At 46.1% G+C, this 14,596-nt stretch overlaps 1 protein-coding gene across 5 annotated transcripts in view; it reads left to right on the plus strand.

Annotated features, from left to right (window-relative positions):
- Positions 1-14,596, plus strand: part of SRGAP2 (SLIT-ROBO Rho GTPase activating protein 2) — a 209,356-nt gene that overhangs the window by 179,460 nt on the left and 15,300 nt on the right. For all 5 annotated transcript variants that reach the window (XM_045014353.1, XM_045014357.1, XM_045014356.1 and 2 more), the window contains exons 17-19: positions 317-422; positions 4,333-4,557; positions 9,709-9,788. In XM_045014353.1, the coding sequence (XP_044870288.1) occupies positions 317-422; positions 4,333-4,557; positions 9,709-9,788 (411 nt within the window). The remainder of the gene's footprint in view (positions 1-316; positions 423-4,332; positions 4,558-9,708; positions 9,789-14,596) is intronic.

The raw sequence follows: 14,596 nt of genomic DNA on the forward strand, positions 1-14,596 counted from the left end.
CCCACACTGTAAGGGAACCTGCAGATAGATTACACATACCCTGCATCTTTGCAATAAAGGGCTTTGCAGAACAGGTTATGCATACATTACCTCCTCCTTTAAGGCATTTCTGGAGAACATATCATACACGTAACAAGAAGCAGATAGCCCCTTTCTTCCCCAAGATTCTGTGCTACTGTATCTTGCCTCCTATCTTTAATATTTTACACCCTAGTGTAGGGAACCTCCTAGTGTGCCACAAACGTGCAGATTCAGTGACTTCAGGTATGGCCATGGTGATATAATAACTCTGTATGGTGCTCTTTCCTCCTTTCAGCAATGGATAACTTACAAGAAAGAGCACTACACGTCCGGAAGGTCCTTCTGAGCTTGCCTAAAACTACTCTGATTGTAATGAGATACCTCTTTGCATTCCTCAGTCAGTGAGTATCCCTGAAAGCACCAGAGCTCTGTTGGGGTTGGTATAAATGTGTTGAATGAGAGGACTGCAGATTTGACACTCTGTAGTTTCTGATCCAGAGCAAGTAGTTCAGGGTACAAGTGGCATTCTCTTTGCTGGTAGCAGTTTGTTGCCTCTCAGCCTGCTTACTTAACTATTGTATCTATTTTGCTGGGCCTGTCAGCATTGCAAATGGTAACTAGAAAATTCTTCAGCAACCTAAACAGAGTTCTTGAAATGAAAATTCATAATACTGGAGCTAGCCTGGTAAACTAGTGGAAGTGCAACATGAAGGATCAGGGTCTGGGTCCTAGGCTAGCAAGAATTGGGAATGCTGCGTACTCCATCCTTGTTGGGGTAGATGGGCTCAAAATGCATAAGATCCTTACTCCCCAGTGGGTGGGTACATGGAGCTCTGCTGGCAGAGGGAACCCAGCCTTATTCTCCTTGCATGCTGTGGGGCTCTTGATGATGCTAAGAGGAGGAAATGTTGCATCCCTGCATATATTCTGTATGGAAGCGGATAACATCAAATGGGTGGTCCAGTGCTATTGTCTTTCATGTTCACATTGGGGCAGGTACAAAACAGAGACTGCATTTGGGAGGGGATGTTTAAATTATCTATGGTATATACACAGTATTTGGGCTTGAATCAAAACACTAGATCCGTACACTCCTAAACTTTGGCAGAGACTGAATCTGACCTTCCCATCTGGCACCTTTGTAACAGACTAAATCAAAATTCTGGATCAGAACATCCCCAGAAGTTTTTGGATCTGGAGCTAAATTTTGCAGCCTCCCTCTAGACATCACCAAAGTTCCATGAAACGTTATACTAAAACCAAGCAATAGAAAACCAGGCACTGTCCCAGTGATTATATATTGGCATTGCTCTGTGGATTCCTGTCTGGTTGACCAATTGCATCAGGGGAGTTGACAGTACAAGAAGATTCAACCTTCCATACTTCAGAGCTGAATTCTGAGGCGCAGCTCTGCAGAGCTCAGTCATCTTAATCGCATCATTTTGGCAGCCTGGAGGATGGATGTCTCATCCTTTTCCTCATGATGGGTTTAACATCTTGTACTGCAATTTTAGGTTTCAGCTATAAATAACTTATAGAGGGATATGGAACCTCTTGCCCTTTCTCTCATCTGTCTCCCACAGGTCATTAAAACTAGCTAGACAAAGCAGCCCTTTCTGCCCCCACTGTGCCTCCAATAAAAAGGAGGAAAATTTGGCTTCCAGAATGGATTCATTTTCCCATTGGAGAAATAGGGTGTATTTAGTTTGTATGGAGCTTGGGAAATCTATTTCTACAACTGCTTTGAGAAATCTTATTGATTTTTAACTAGTAAGTACATATGCTATGGCCATTGAATGACCAGTCGTAAACAACAGTGCAACAGACATTATTCATGAAATAAAGCATAGCCCGAAAACTCAGGGGATCAAACTCTGTTTAGACATGCATATACAACTCCCAGTGACTTCTGAAGCTGAAATAAAAATCACTGTAGCTTGTTGAATTGTCTTGGCTCCTAATTGGATTAGCCGCACTTCCAAAACTAACTTGAAAAGCAAAGGACTCTAAATAAATCCTAAGGCTGACTTCATAGTAAAACTGAAAGTGATGTAAATCCAACCTCAGCCTGCAGACAATACTCCCTAAAGTTGTAAAATCCTCAGTACTGCAAACTAAATAGGACCAGGCCTGGTAATACTTGGATGGGAGACGTTCTAGAGTAACCCAGTATGCAGCAGAAGATGGAACTGCTGTTTCAGTAGATTACTCTTCCTGCTAAGTATTGAACTGCTGCCCCAGATTGATGTAACCTCATTGTATTTTCTAGGGATATTATCTCCACTTGTGGTGATTACGGAGCCCATTTCACTTGAGATAAGCTTAGTGGAATGTTTGCCCACCTTGCATCCTATCTAAATATGATAGCTAACTATGTATTTTCATTGAGATGGTATTTTTCTTTCTGTCCTAAATGCTGTGCGCTCTTATAAACAACTTGGGCGATAAGAGTTCTCAGAGCAGTTGTGCTGATGTGTTGTGCTCATGTGTTCAACCTCAGAGGTGGCTGCATTTCTTTGGGGGGGGGGGTGAAGTGATTCCTGCATATGTAAATTTGCAAAGCACTTCAGGCTTCTTCTGGATGCAAGCAGGTTATTAAAATAAGATGATAATATTTTGGTTTTACTGCTCATGTGGCAATCGACATTAAATAATTCAGAGACTTGAGTCCTGTTACCTGTGTTTGAGGTGCTAGTACATCAGCTGCTCCTGAGAGATGCCCAGTCTCTTATGTAAAACTTGGTAACGAGTTTAAAGACCCTTATTAAAATGGTCCAGGGCATTTGTTGAATCTGATCCTATATATATTGCAGAAATCATTACTGCTCTGTGGAAAACCAAAAAAAATTCACAAGATTACCACTGTCTTTTCCTCCACCCAAGCTCTGGCATAGGAAAAAGAGATTCTGCAGTGCAAGAAGAGAAACTTTCCACAATAGTGCTCTGAAATTCTTCGATGCCTTGGGATTCTCATTCCACAGATGTCACTTCTGGAGTTATTGAAGAGAATGTTTCCTTCCAGCCTTAATAGCTTAATTATTTTAAGAAGTGAACTGGAAAACAGGGTCTTTCAAGGGGGTTGTTCTAGAACTTAGCTCTCTGTTTGGTGCTTAACCATTAACTGGTGCCTTGAAAGGCTTAAATTACAGGTTTGGGGTTAAAATTTATTCAGATTAAAGAAGTGTTGCTCTGCAGAGACTCAGTGTTCTGGCTGCACTTCGTAAATCCTACAGATCGTCTCCAGGAAAAGCTGCTAACAAGAAACATCTTGGTCTTTGGAGTTTGGGGTTTGGTTTGGTTTGGAGAATACACTACCTAACTCATGCTACCAAGCACAGAGGCAGGCAGAGGAGACCAGGTTTTGCTCTGGAACTGGATGCAGGGCCGCAGTGAGATTATAAACAGCAGTCATAAGGCAGGATATGCTTCTGCTTGTGAAGTCAGCTCCCCAAAGCCTGTCAAAAGAACACAGTCCCCAAACCTCTACAATCCTGTGGAAGTTTCTAGCTCCAGCTGGCCTTGCTTTTCAACTTCAAAGGGTTTCAATATGTCCCTGTAGCTAATACTAAAAGTCCTAGTGGCTGCTTCCATAGGGAGCGTTGGCTTATTCTTGTGCTATTGGGAGCCTTTGGGCTTGGAAAGAACTCAGTTTCAAGGAGGGTGCAAATGGAAAGAAGCAGAAGGGCTCCTTGGTTGCCAGCTCCCTTGCTGTGTTCGGTGCTGCAGGCTGTGATGTGTGGAGCAGCAATGACTCAGTCAGGCCTTCCTTGGCCTCTTGACTGGATGTAAGGTGTTACTGCAGCAGCTGCTATCGGAGCAGGGTGCAGAGAGTCGACCGCATGTAAATAAATTCCCGGCAATGAAATTCAATCTGCGTGAAGAATAAAGCTATTGAAAAGAGGAACAGTCTGACATTTTCTTTCTTTACCAATGCTGTGTGTGCTGATTGAGGAGGATGTTAGGGAAATGGAAAAATGCCTTAGTGATTGAGTAAAGAAATCAGCATGTCAGCAAGCAGCAAAGTTTTCTCTGTTTTTCAGTACAGAGTTCAGCTAGGAATCTGTCCTCATGCAAGCCGTGTCAGATCAGGCTGTCAGATCCTGGGAGGTGCATCTAGAGGTTCCTCCTTCCCCAGTAAATTCCAGTCACTCTTTTATTTTTCCTTTATTGACCCAGAATGTTCTGTTCCCAGCAGAAGGGGCTTAAAGAGCAGAGCACCCGAAGCTAGACCTCTCGATTTAGATGTTGGCTCCCTAGCAGGAGGTGTCGGTATTGTTGGCTCGTATTAATCCTCTTCTCTCTGTCTTGCAGTTTATCTCAGTTCAGTGAAGAGAACATGATGGATCCCTACAACTTGGCCATCTGCTTCGGGCCCACGCTGATGTCTGTGCCTGAAGGCCATGATCAGGTCTCCTGCCAGGCTCATGTCAACGAGCTGATCAAAACCATCATCATCCAACATGAGAACATCTTCCCAGGACCGAGAGAACTGGAAGGCCCAGTCTACAGCAGGGGTGGAAGCACTGAGGATTACTGGTACAGTAGGAGCCATTAGGGAGCACAGGAAGGGGGCCAGCACTTAACGTTCTCATTAACTAATTGGGTGTTGTCGTCATGCACACTGCATTGTGTCAAATTCCAGCCTCCAACACCAGTCCCAGAATTTAAAGGAGTTATTCAAAAACAAAAACAAAAAACAAAAAAATTGCGGAAGGAACAAGATGGCTCTTGTCCTTTCAGGGAGCCAGTGACTTACATGAAATAGGCCCTGTAAGAAATAGCCAGTGACCCAAATGTCAAACCTGTGCTTCATTCTATTGAAGGAGAATAAATGACCACAGTTAGTCTTGTATCTGTGATGACCATAATCTCCTGGAGGAAGCCACACAGACAGTATGTTGACTGTGTTCGTCCCTTACGTTCTTACTTTGCTCATTTTTCTGCCTGTTGTACCTCAAGGAATGTCACTTACAGGGTTGATTGCAGCTGAACCTAGAAAGCTGTAACGTGGGTTAGTTTTCAGGACAGTACTGACCGGGGGTGAAATACAAAATCACCATTTCCATCCAACCAAAACCCCAGGAGGCCTGGCCGCACATTCTGTCAGAAGGCAGCATCTGGAAACAATTGAGCCAGAGTGGCTCCTGTCATCTGGGGTGGAAGGTTGTGGAGGGAGGGGGAAGGGAGGTGTTTGCTTTCCTAGTGGTTGAATTGATCTCGCCCACCTCCCGCTGAAAGGAAGGATGTTTAACTGTCTCAGTGCCCTTGCCCCAGGAAGGCAAATGACTTTCTTGTGCTTATTAAAAAAAGGAAGTCACTCTATTGGCAGAGCTTGTTGACTTTTTTTTCTGCCGTATTACAGGATAGGATAACTCATCAACCATCTGACCACTAGATATGAGATGTGAGGAGAGACTGTTTTTTTTACAAAGTGCTAGAAGTTTTTAACAAAGGGCTATTGCAATGGCATTTTGATTGATTTACTTTTCATGGCTTCCATTGATTTTTACTGGCTGGCTGAGCTGTATGGGCTGACTTTTAAATCCTTTCAGAGACCTGTATTTTCATCATGTGTGAGGTTTCCCCTAGGCGAATGGGAGCTGTCATAAGGAATTAAAAAGTTAAATATTTAGCATGTGATTATTATTGCAATTAATGCATTGTACATGTTTATTGTGTTAAAATGTACATGGAACTTGACAGGGCTGTGTAGGGGACAATCCCTACCCCAAATTACTCATACTTAGGCAAATACAGGACATGGTGAAGGGGATCTCTGGGGTTTTGTAACTCATGTTACTCTAGTGTCTGGCTCCCAAATGCTTTTTCCACTTAGAACTTGCTTTGGAAAACATGAGGGTGCCTGGCTTCAGACATGCCATTAGATCTACAGCTGAGAAAGTGACCATGCAAAACCATGTTGTCCTATGCTGACCATCACTGCATTTTGGGGGTGGGAAGGCAGAGTCTCATCTGCTTTAAAAAAAAAAATGTTCAGGTTCCTATCACTCAATTTACTTTGCTTGTCTCTATTTTTCTTCTATCTTCATACCTCCCTCCTCCTCCCGTTTCCTACTTACGCGGGAAACCAGGGAGGGGTGGAGTTCAGTGTGATATAAAATGTTTGAAGAAATGAATCGGGAAGAAGCATCTGGTTACATTCAAGCCTCGTGGTAGCTGTGGTATTAAGTGGCTGTTAGTCATTGCCCACAGGGCTTTCTGCTGCAGAGCTTGCACGTGGCAAAGTGGATCCCTCCTGGCTGTGCTGGTTCATCAGACAAAGGGAGATGAGTGCGTTTGCACCTGAACACTGCTTCTTCCTCAGCTGCCTTCTCTTGTCCTCACCTAGTAATGTACAAATGATGATGCTCCAGTGCAGAGGCCCCCCGTGGCTAGGAGCCATCCTTAATGTGCACTGTGCACATTCCTTTCCATGCTCTCGCTGTGCGGCCGTCACTTTAAATCAGCAGCTGCTGGCAGGGCCGGCTTTAGGAAGTGCGGGGCCCAATTCGAACATTTTCGGCTGGGCCCTGGCAGGGATGACTTAAAAAAAAAAAAAAAAAAAAGTAAAAAAAAGCCTTTCATTTCTTAGCAACTAGTTCCCTATAAAAAGTTCTGATTTAAGGGATGTGCCACAGTATGTATTTTTTGTACCAATAGGGTTACCATACATCCGTATTTTCCTCCCGGGTGGCGATTTAAGAACCAAAAAGCCTGACGTGTCCGGGAAAATACAGATGTATGTTAACCCTACCTAAAGTTCTTTTTTAAAAAGATGGGCCTGAACTAGAAATGAGCTCCATTTTTACAAGTGTGGGTGTGCACGTGTACCTGGTGTGCACATGTGTGGGTCCCAGCTGCTCCCTGCCCCCCTCATTGAAGCAGGTGTGCAGGGTTACTGCCCTGGGAACTGCAGGGCACCAGTGGACATGGGGCTGGCTGGAGGTAGGGTCTGGCTGCAGGCAAGGCAAGGGGTGCAGGGCTGACTGGAGACAGGGGTGTGTGGGGTGGGCGGGCTGGCTGGCTTCAGGCAGGGACACGGGGGTGCAGCATGGGTTGGCAGGGCTGGAGACGGAGTGTGGGACTGGCTGGCTTCAGGTGGGGGGTGCGGCAGGGGTTGGCTGGAGACAGGGCAGGGGGTGTGGGGCTGGTGCTGGCAGGGCAGGGAGTGCAGCAGGGGCTGGCTGGAGACGGGCTGGCTGTGGGCAGGGCAGGGGGTGTGGGGCTGGCTGCCAGGCAGAGACTGGTGCGGGCAGGGCAGGAGGTATGGGGCTGGCTGGAGACGGGCTGGCTGCGGGCAGGAGCTGGTGCAGGCAGGGCAGGGGGTGCAGCAGGGGCAGGCTGCGGGCAGGGGGTACAGCCCACCCTGTACGGTGAGTGCCCCTCCTCCTCCCTCCTCCACCAGGGCAGCAGCATGGGGCTCGGAGGCTATTTAAAGGGCCTGCGGCTCCCCTGCTTCTACTGTCCCGGCCCTTTAAGTAGCTGCGGGAGCCTTGGGGAAGTGGTGGGGCTCCAGCGGCTATTTAAAGGGCCGGGGCAGTAGAAGCAGCCGGAGCCCCGGACTTTTTAAATAGCCCCCAGAGGCCTGCAGCCCTACCCCAGGGCTCCAGCAGTGGTGCTCTGGTGGCAATTTAAAGGGCCTGGGGCTCCAGTCCCTGCTGGGAGCCCCAGGCCCTTTAAATTGCCCCCTGGGGAAGCCGGGCCACCCCGGTATACGCTGTACTGGGGCTTGAGCGCGGGGCCCTCTTAGGGGCGGGGCCTGATTCAGGGGAATTGGTTGAATTGACCTAAAGCCGGCCCTGGCTGCTGGGGAGGATGAAATTACTTGCGCTGGGAGCAGAGAGGGCGGGATACAATGTACAGTTTGCAGTTGAGATTTAGGCCCTTCATATGGGCACCTTTAAAAAACTTATCCCCTGTCTGAGCAGATTGACTCCACATGAGAATATACAGTGTTAATGGGGTCGTGGTCAGAGTCAAGGAATCTTATGTGAACATTAGAATTGATGAGGCGAACAGTGTATAAAGATGCTCAACTTGACTTGCATTCCTCTGGCAATATGTATTGCCAACACTCCCTCAGTATTCGTGTAGAACTCGGCAGCCTAGCACTCCTCCTTACAGCATCCAAGCGCCCATGTGATCCGTAGAGGGAGAGGATCTCTTTACAGCAGGGGCAGGGGGTTTTTGGTTGGAAGTGTTCTATGAGGGGGGAGGGAAGAAATGTGATCCTGCTTCTCTTTTCACAGTGTTTAGATCATTAGAGCTGTTTGTATGCTACATTACTTCACAATCTGGGTGAAACTTTAGCCTGTAATACTATAGCCCTCCTGGGGCTTTCTGTTGGCTTTAGATTCTTTTATTAAACTTTGCAGTGTGTTTATCCTGCCTAGTAAAGGATGGGAAAGTTAACTAGTGCCTCCTGAGGTGTGGTCTTTGAAGAGGGCTAGGAAGCAGAGTGAGTGTTATGTGTATTAAGTGTAATGAGATCCTGAGATTGTTCAGGCTCCTCTTTTTCTTTTTTGTTTTCTTTTTTAAATAGGGGAAGATGGATCTCGCTAACAGATTCTTAAAAGGAGAGTATGAGGCGTCAGTGAACTCTTACTCTAACCTTTTCAGGGCCAAAAAAGACTGATCCTCTGAAGAAATGTAAAAACTGCTTTTGAGATGATTTAAGGTCCTCTCAGTCTGGCGCATGGAAGCCATAAACCTAGAGCAAACAAGTTTTCCCTTCAACAATATATTCCTGTATAGGGGGGAGAGGAGAGTGCTCCTCATGTGGAATCGTTAGCGGTATCATTGCTAACTGGCAGTTCAGCTCTGCAGAGTGATTTGGGAGAGTGCATGAATTCTCTCCCCTTTGTTTTCCACTTCTTACATGTGTGATCTTCGTCAAGCTCTGTCTCATTTCATATAATAGAGGTGCTTAGGCATCTGTAAATAGACTTATGCCAGTTAAACTGATATGGGAGTCAGTTATTTGGTGAAATTAAGACAAGAACATTTTTAAACTGATCAGAAGAAAAAAATCTGAAGCATCCTATTAAATCATGGAATAATCTCCTGTAGGGCAAATGAGATATTCCGTAACTTGAGTAACTAATGAGAGCAATGGATAATATCGTGTAGAGAATAATCCTCGAGTGCCAGAGAAGATGAACAAGACTTTTATTATGCCTTTTCCATCTGTAACATCTAAAATCTTCTGAGGGCCCAGTTATGAGATCTAAACTCAGGTTTCCCCGATGTACATAAACTGAAAAGGCTACTCCAGGTGCTCATGGAAGTAGAGACTCAACTTGATTTTCAACAACATAGTTTTCAATGCATATAAGTGCGTCCACTTCTAAAGAGTGCCTAGCACAATGGAATCCAGGTTTGGTACCACTGTGTAAAGCACCTAGTATTTATAGACCCAGAAATGTAAGTCTGAAAGGGACCTTGCAAAGTCATCAAGTCCAGCCCCCTGCACTGAGGCAGGACCAAATACACGTAGGTCATCCTTAAAAGATGGTTTTTAAGAACAGGTTGAACCTGTTCTTAAAAACCTCCAATGATGGGGATTCTACAACCTCCCTTGAAAGCCTGTTTTAGAGCTTAACTACTCAATTAAGTGTGACTGTTTTTGTAGATATAAAATGACCTTCCTCCAGTGTAATGCATTGAATGTGTTTCCTCCCACTGCAGTGAAAGTCCTCATGGAGAAACAGCCTCAGCAGAAGATTCAGTTCAGGATATAGCAGCTGAGCATCATACCAGTGATGATGGTACGTGATGCATTTTAGCTGTCCAGGGGTTTTATGGTTTTTGTTAGGAATGGGGATGCTGTCTTAAATTTAAATTTAAAGTGCCGATAACCTGTGGGGAATTGAATCAGAAAAGCTGTTTGCAACATCCACCAAAAAATTGGAAGGCACACTGCCATCAGGAATCTTTCAAACCTACTCTAAAAAACCTTGTTTTCCAAAGGTGCCTTCCCAGAGGGGCAAGCATAGACAGACTCCTGTCTTCTGTAATGCTCTGCACCGGCTTTTCTGCTCTCCTGTTGTTTAAACGGGTCTTTGAGCTGGGGAGCATGAGCTAAGCAGAAAGCCAAACAGTCAACATGTCCCTGCCTGCTCTCCCACTCCCCTCTCCATGTGCTGTCTGCCAAGCTTCTTCCCTTTCAGTGGCCTTGGCAGGCAGCCGCATATTCATAAGTTCCAATTGCTTTATTTAAAACAAGCAAGCAAAAACCCCTCCTACCTTCTCCCCACAAGCCAGCCTCAGGGACAGGGAATCCCTGCTGATGCTTGGTTTCTGTTGGGGATCTCCTCCACTGCCCTTCTCTTGGCCTCAGTAACTATGAGGGGATTTGAGCCTCGTCCCACTAAGTAGCCTCTGCTTGACCTTTCCAGCTGTCTCCTGATGCTCCCCAGCTTTGTGCAGAGTCCAGGGAGGAAGAGACAGTACAACCCTAAACTCATTGATTCCAATCTCTCACTGCTATTGGTGAAAATGCCCCCTTTTAGGGGTTGGGGAAAACCATGCACATGAGCTCCTTGCAGAGCAGTGCGGAGGGCCGGGTATGTTGTCAGTACCAGTGCATAACAAAGTGTAACTGCCAGTCCGAAGCAGCAAAACTGACTCGGAGTGGTGATCAATGCCCAAAGCAAACTGACCAAATAGAAACAGAAATGCATTGTGTTATAATGTCTGCTAGCTGTAATTGTCCTAGAGAAGCGCCTGTGACTACAGGAACTGCACCATCTTCAGATGAAAATGTGACTTTTCTCAATTTGATTGCATGTCTTGAATTGTTCTTTAGCAACCTATTCAGTAGCATTGGCTGGTTCTCCTACACTCCCCCCTGCTGTCTCTGCACCAGTGGTTAACCGGCTAACCTATCCCATGGTTTGGAAACGTTCATGTTGGCTTAATGTTGCTGTCGCGCTAACAAGGAAGTAAAGACTGATGAGCTGTGTTGTCTGCCATCTCTGTTAGAAATATGGGAACCAAGGAGAAAAACTAGTTCTTCAACTGGGAAAAACACAGTCAAAAGAGACTTTTAATCAAGGTTGTCGGGTATTACAGAGAGTATGGGTGTAAAATGATGTGCCTCTCATGTCCCCTTTAAACATCTTGTTCCTCTGAAAGTCAGTCCCTTTGGAAAGCTTGGGAGAGCTTTTCCCTCTGTGTTATTTACTTACCCAATAAGGAGTGACATCACTCAAAAGAAAGGCAGACTCTGATGCCTGTTTACCCAGGACTGTAATTCTGTTTGCGGACACGCTGATAGGTGGACGTTCTTGGCTTGTGTTTGAATGCTGTTGTTGAACAGTTTGTATAGCAAAAGAGCAAGATGATTAGAGATGGGTTGTGGGCTAGAGTTGGGCTCCATTCCAAAGCCACTGGGGCTTGGCCTTGAGGAGCCTCATGCAAGGTGAGATCAGTGTTGGCTTGGAACAGCTTCCCACAACCTGTATAGAGTGTATGGAGGCAGAGTTTGGCACCTGGAAGGGGGAAGGGAGGAGAACGGTGCCTTTGTCACTGCTGAGGGGTCAGGAGGTTTTTGTTAGCTGGGAGGGAAATAAAGGTACATTTTGGTAGCGGCAGGGAGGTGAGTTAGATCTCCAAGATAGGCTCTTGAGAGGTGCCTTGGCAGACCAGCAGGTGGAGGATGCACAGAGATGCACCAGGTGAGGGGTGCTGGCAGAGCAGGATCTCTTTGTAGCCACCCACATGGGCCTGCTCTGCTTGGCACAAAATGGTGCCTTCAGGGCTAACTCCTGAGAGGAGCCAAGCGGAAGTTAGAGGGACTCAGACCCTCTCTGAATTCGGCCCTCAGTCTCCGAGAGAAGCGATTTGAAGAGCCACTTGGTTTGGATGAAGGAGCTCAGCTCTGGGAGTGGTGCCGAGAAGCAATCCAGACCAAGTGAGGCTGTTACCCGAGGCATGCTCAGTATCATAGGCTGGGTTTGCAAACTAAGTCCTTCCACGCTTCGTTGGTGGTTGAGTCAGTTTCTGGATGTGAGGTGAGAGAAGTTTATCTCTCACTCATTCAACTAGCCACTCTAACCCACAACCACCTAGCTGGCTTCCGCGTGCTACTCATGCCATGGGGGCCTGGTCTGTTTAGCAGCTGCCTAGTGACAAACATGTGAGCCTGGAAACTACTTCACCACTGATCTCTAGGGTTAGAAGCTGGATCCTGGGGCAGAGAGTTGGAGGGAATCAGTGTCTAAGAACAAGGCTGTGGTTTCTGGAGTTGCCATTCTGTTAACGTTCATTGCGATGTAAGAGTGATCAGACACTTGGTGGCTGGGACTGGCAGAGGCAGGCCATTGATACGGTGAGGGTGCAAGTGCATTTCCATGTTCACTATGTCATGAATTGGTGGAGAGGCAGTAAACTGCTGCTCTCCAGCACCGATTTTGAGACTAGGAGTGGTAGTTGTGTTTGGCTTAGTCTTTTGCTCTTTCCTTGGAGCCTGAGCCCAATAGGGCAGCAGTACTGGAAATCTGAGTCTAAAATCACTTGTCTGGCCAAATTCCAGAGTCCTAAAAGGCAAATCGGAAATGTAAGAAACCCAAGTGCTCTGCTCATTTGGAATAATAAACAATTGTTAATGAAACAAAGATGAAATTTACCAAAAAAAATCTAGTTCCCTCACTTGTAATTAAATGTAAAAAAAAAATAAATAAAAAAAGTTAACTTTTTAAATGGTATGAATGAATTGGTTCCAAGAACCAAATAAGCAAGAGGAAAGGAGGGGGCCAGAAGCAGATAACCACATGCTCAAAGGAATCTGGACTGGAAAAAAAAGTTTTCCAAGCTGAAAACAAGTGAGCTCTTTTTCACCGATGCAAACACCTTGCAGGCTGGTGGGGGCGGATGACTGGAATCCTTTGTGGCTGTCCGTAGACGTATCTGAAATGTATAATTAAGTAGAAACGCTGCTGTCTGGTTTTGTATTAGGAAAATCCATTATTGAAGGCTAAATCCAGCAAATGTTGTGCCTGCTTGGTCCTAGCCCTCGGTCTGTCCATGCTCTGCAGCCACAGACACTAATCACAATTCTAGGGTGGGTAATATTTTTGTTCTGCTGTTTGATCAGACAATGGTACTACAGCCCCTGTTCACCTTTCAGGATTTATGCTGCTCTGAGAATCATGTCCAGGCCACTGCTGATCCTGCTCAGGGAAGCCCTAGATGGCCTAATTCCTGTGCACATGCTTTCCCCAAGGAATAACTTAAAGGGCTTACTTCTTGATGTTTGTTTTTGGTCATCTCTGGCTGGCCACTGCACAGCCAAAGGCAGCCATGAAGAAGCCTCCCCTAATCCCAATGGCAGGCTAAAGACAAAATAATGGCACGTCTTTCCTTGACTTGCACCAGGAACAGGGTCTGTTGCTTTGGAAGGATCAGGAAAAGAGCTGTGAGATCTCTGAAGTGTGCTGCTTTAAAAAGAAGCCAAAACTGCCGTCAAGAGGTAGCTGGCCCCCAGCTCCTTGAAAGATGCTTGTAAGTTGTAGATAATTAGGAAGTAGGCAGCCAAGCTCACTCCATTACCTGATTCCAGGCTAGAGCTGTAATTTGTATCCTGGCTGCAAAAGAGAATTTGCCAAGGACAGAATTGTAAATCTTAAAGTGATCCAGGCAATTTGAGTTGGATCAATCTGACTGTCTAGATACCTAGTCTGTCCTCCCCTCCATAGTACAAGTGCCACAGGTTGGTATCTGGTCACTGTTATGAGACTGTCTATTTTAGACTGTAAGCTCCCCAAGCAGGAGCTGTCTTGTTCCATGTATTGTACAGCTCCTAGGGCCCTTGGATTGTGCTTGATAAACAATGTGAGCTCATCATAACATGCAGCCATTTAATATTTTTATTAGCTTCCATGACAGGCAGCTGTTGCTCTGAACAGATCAGCCTCCCACAGTGCCAGGATCTGTAGTGTTCTGGTCCCCGCAAGCCCCATAAGGCAGCAGAAATATTCTTCTGAGTAGAGGCCTTACTTCTGAAGCAGCTTGAATGCAGAAGTCTTTTCTTCCCTAAATGCTAATGAAAACTCCTGCTTGCCAGCACAGAAGGTTTATTGAGCTGCCTTTGAGGAAATTTACTCTAGATTGCTTTTGTCCCCGAGAGCGTCTTGTTTTTGGTGACCTTAGAGTTGAGTTGTGGGTTTTTCTTGTCATGTTTTTCTTTGCTGCAGTGAGAGATTTCAGGGTAGAAAATGTTGACATGAAAAACTCAATCCAAGAGCCCCTGACTGGTTGGCACTGTCCACTCTGGTGGTTGTATGTAGTGTACATGTAGCTACATACCCCAGTGAAAGGCCCTGGTGGGAGGCAGCCGGGAAAGGCTCCATCTGCTCTCTGCTGCAGGAGCCTTTCACTGCCAGGAGGAAAGGCTCTGGCACAGGGAGGCTTTGGGAGTGGGGAGGGAGCAGGGACAGTGCACTGATTAAGCATAGCAGTGTAGATGGGGAAGGCACTGCTGGAGCATGCAGAGCGCCATGTAGGATACGTACGCTGAGATTCTGCTGTGTCTGCTCTACTAGTTTAAGCAGTGCCTCCCCATCTACAGTGCTAC

The sequence above is a fragment of the Mauremys mutica genome, chromosome 4 (genome assembly GCF_020497125.1).
Source record: "Mauremys mutica isolate MM-2020 ecotype Southern chromosome 4, ASM2049712v1, whole genome shotgun sequence".
Lineage (NCBI taxonomy): Eukaryota > Metazoa > Chordata > Testudines > Geoemydidae > Mauremys > Mauremys mutica.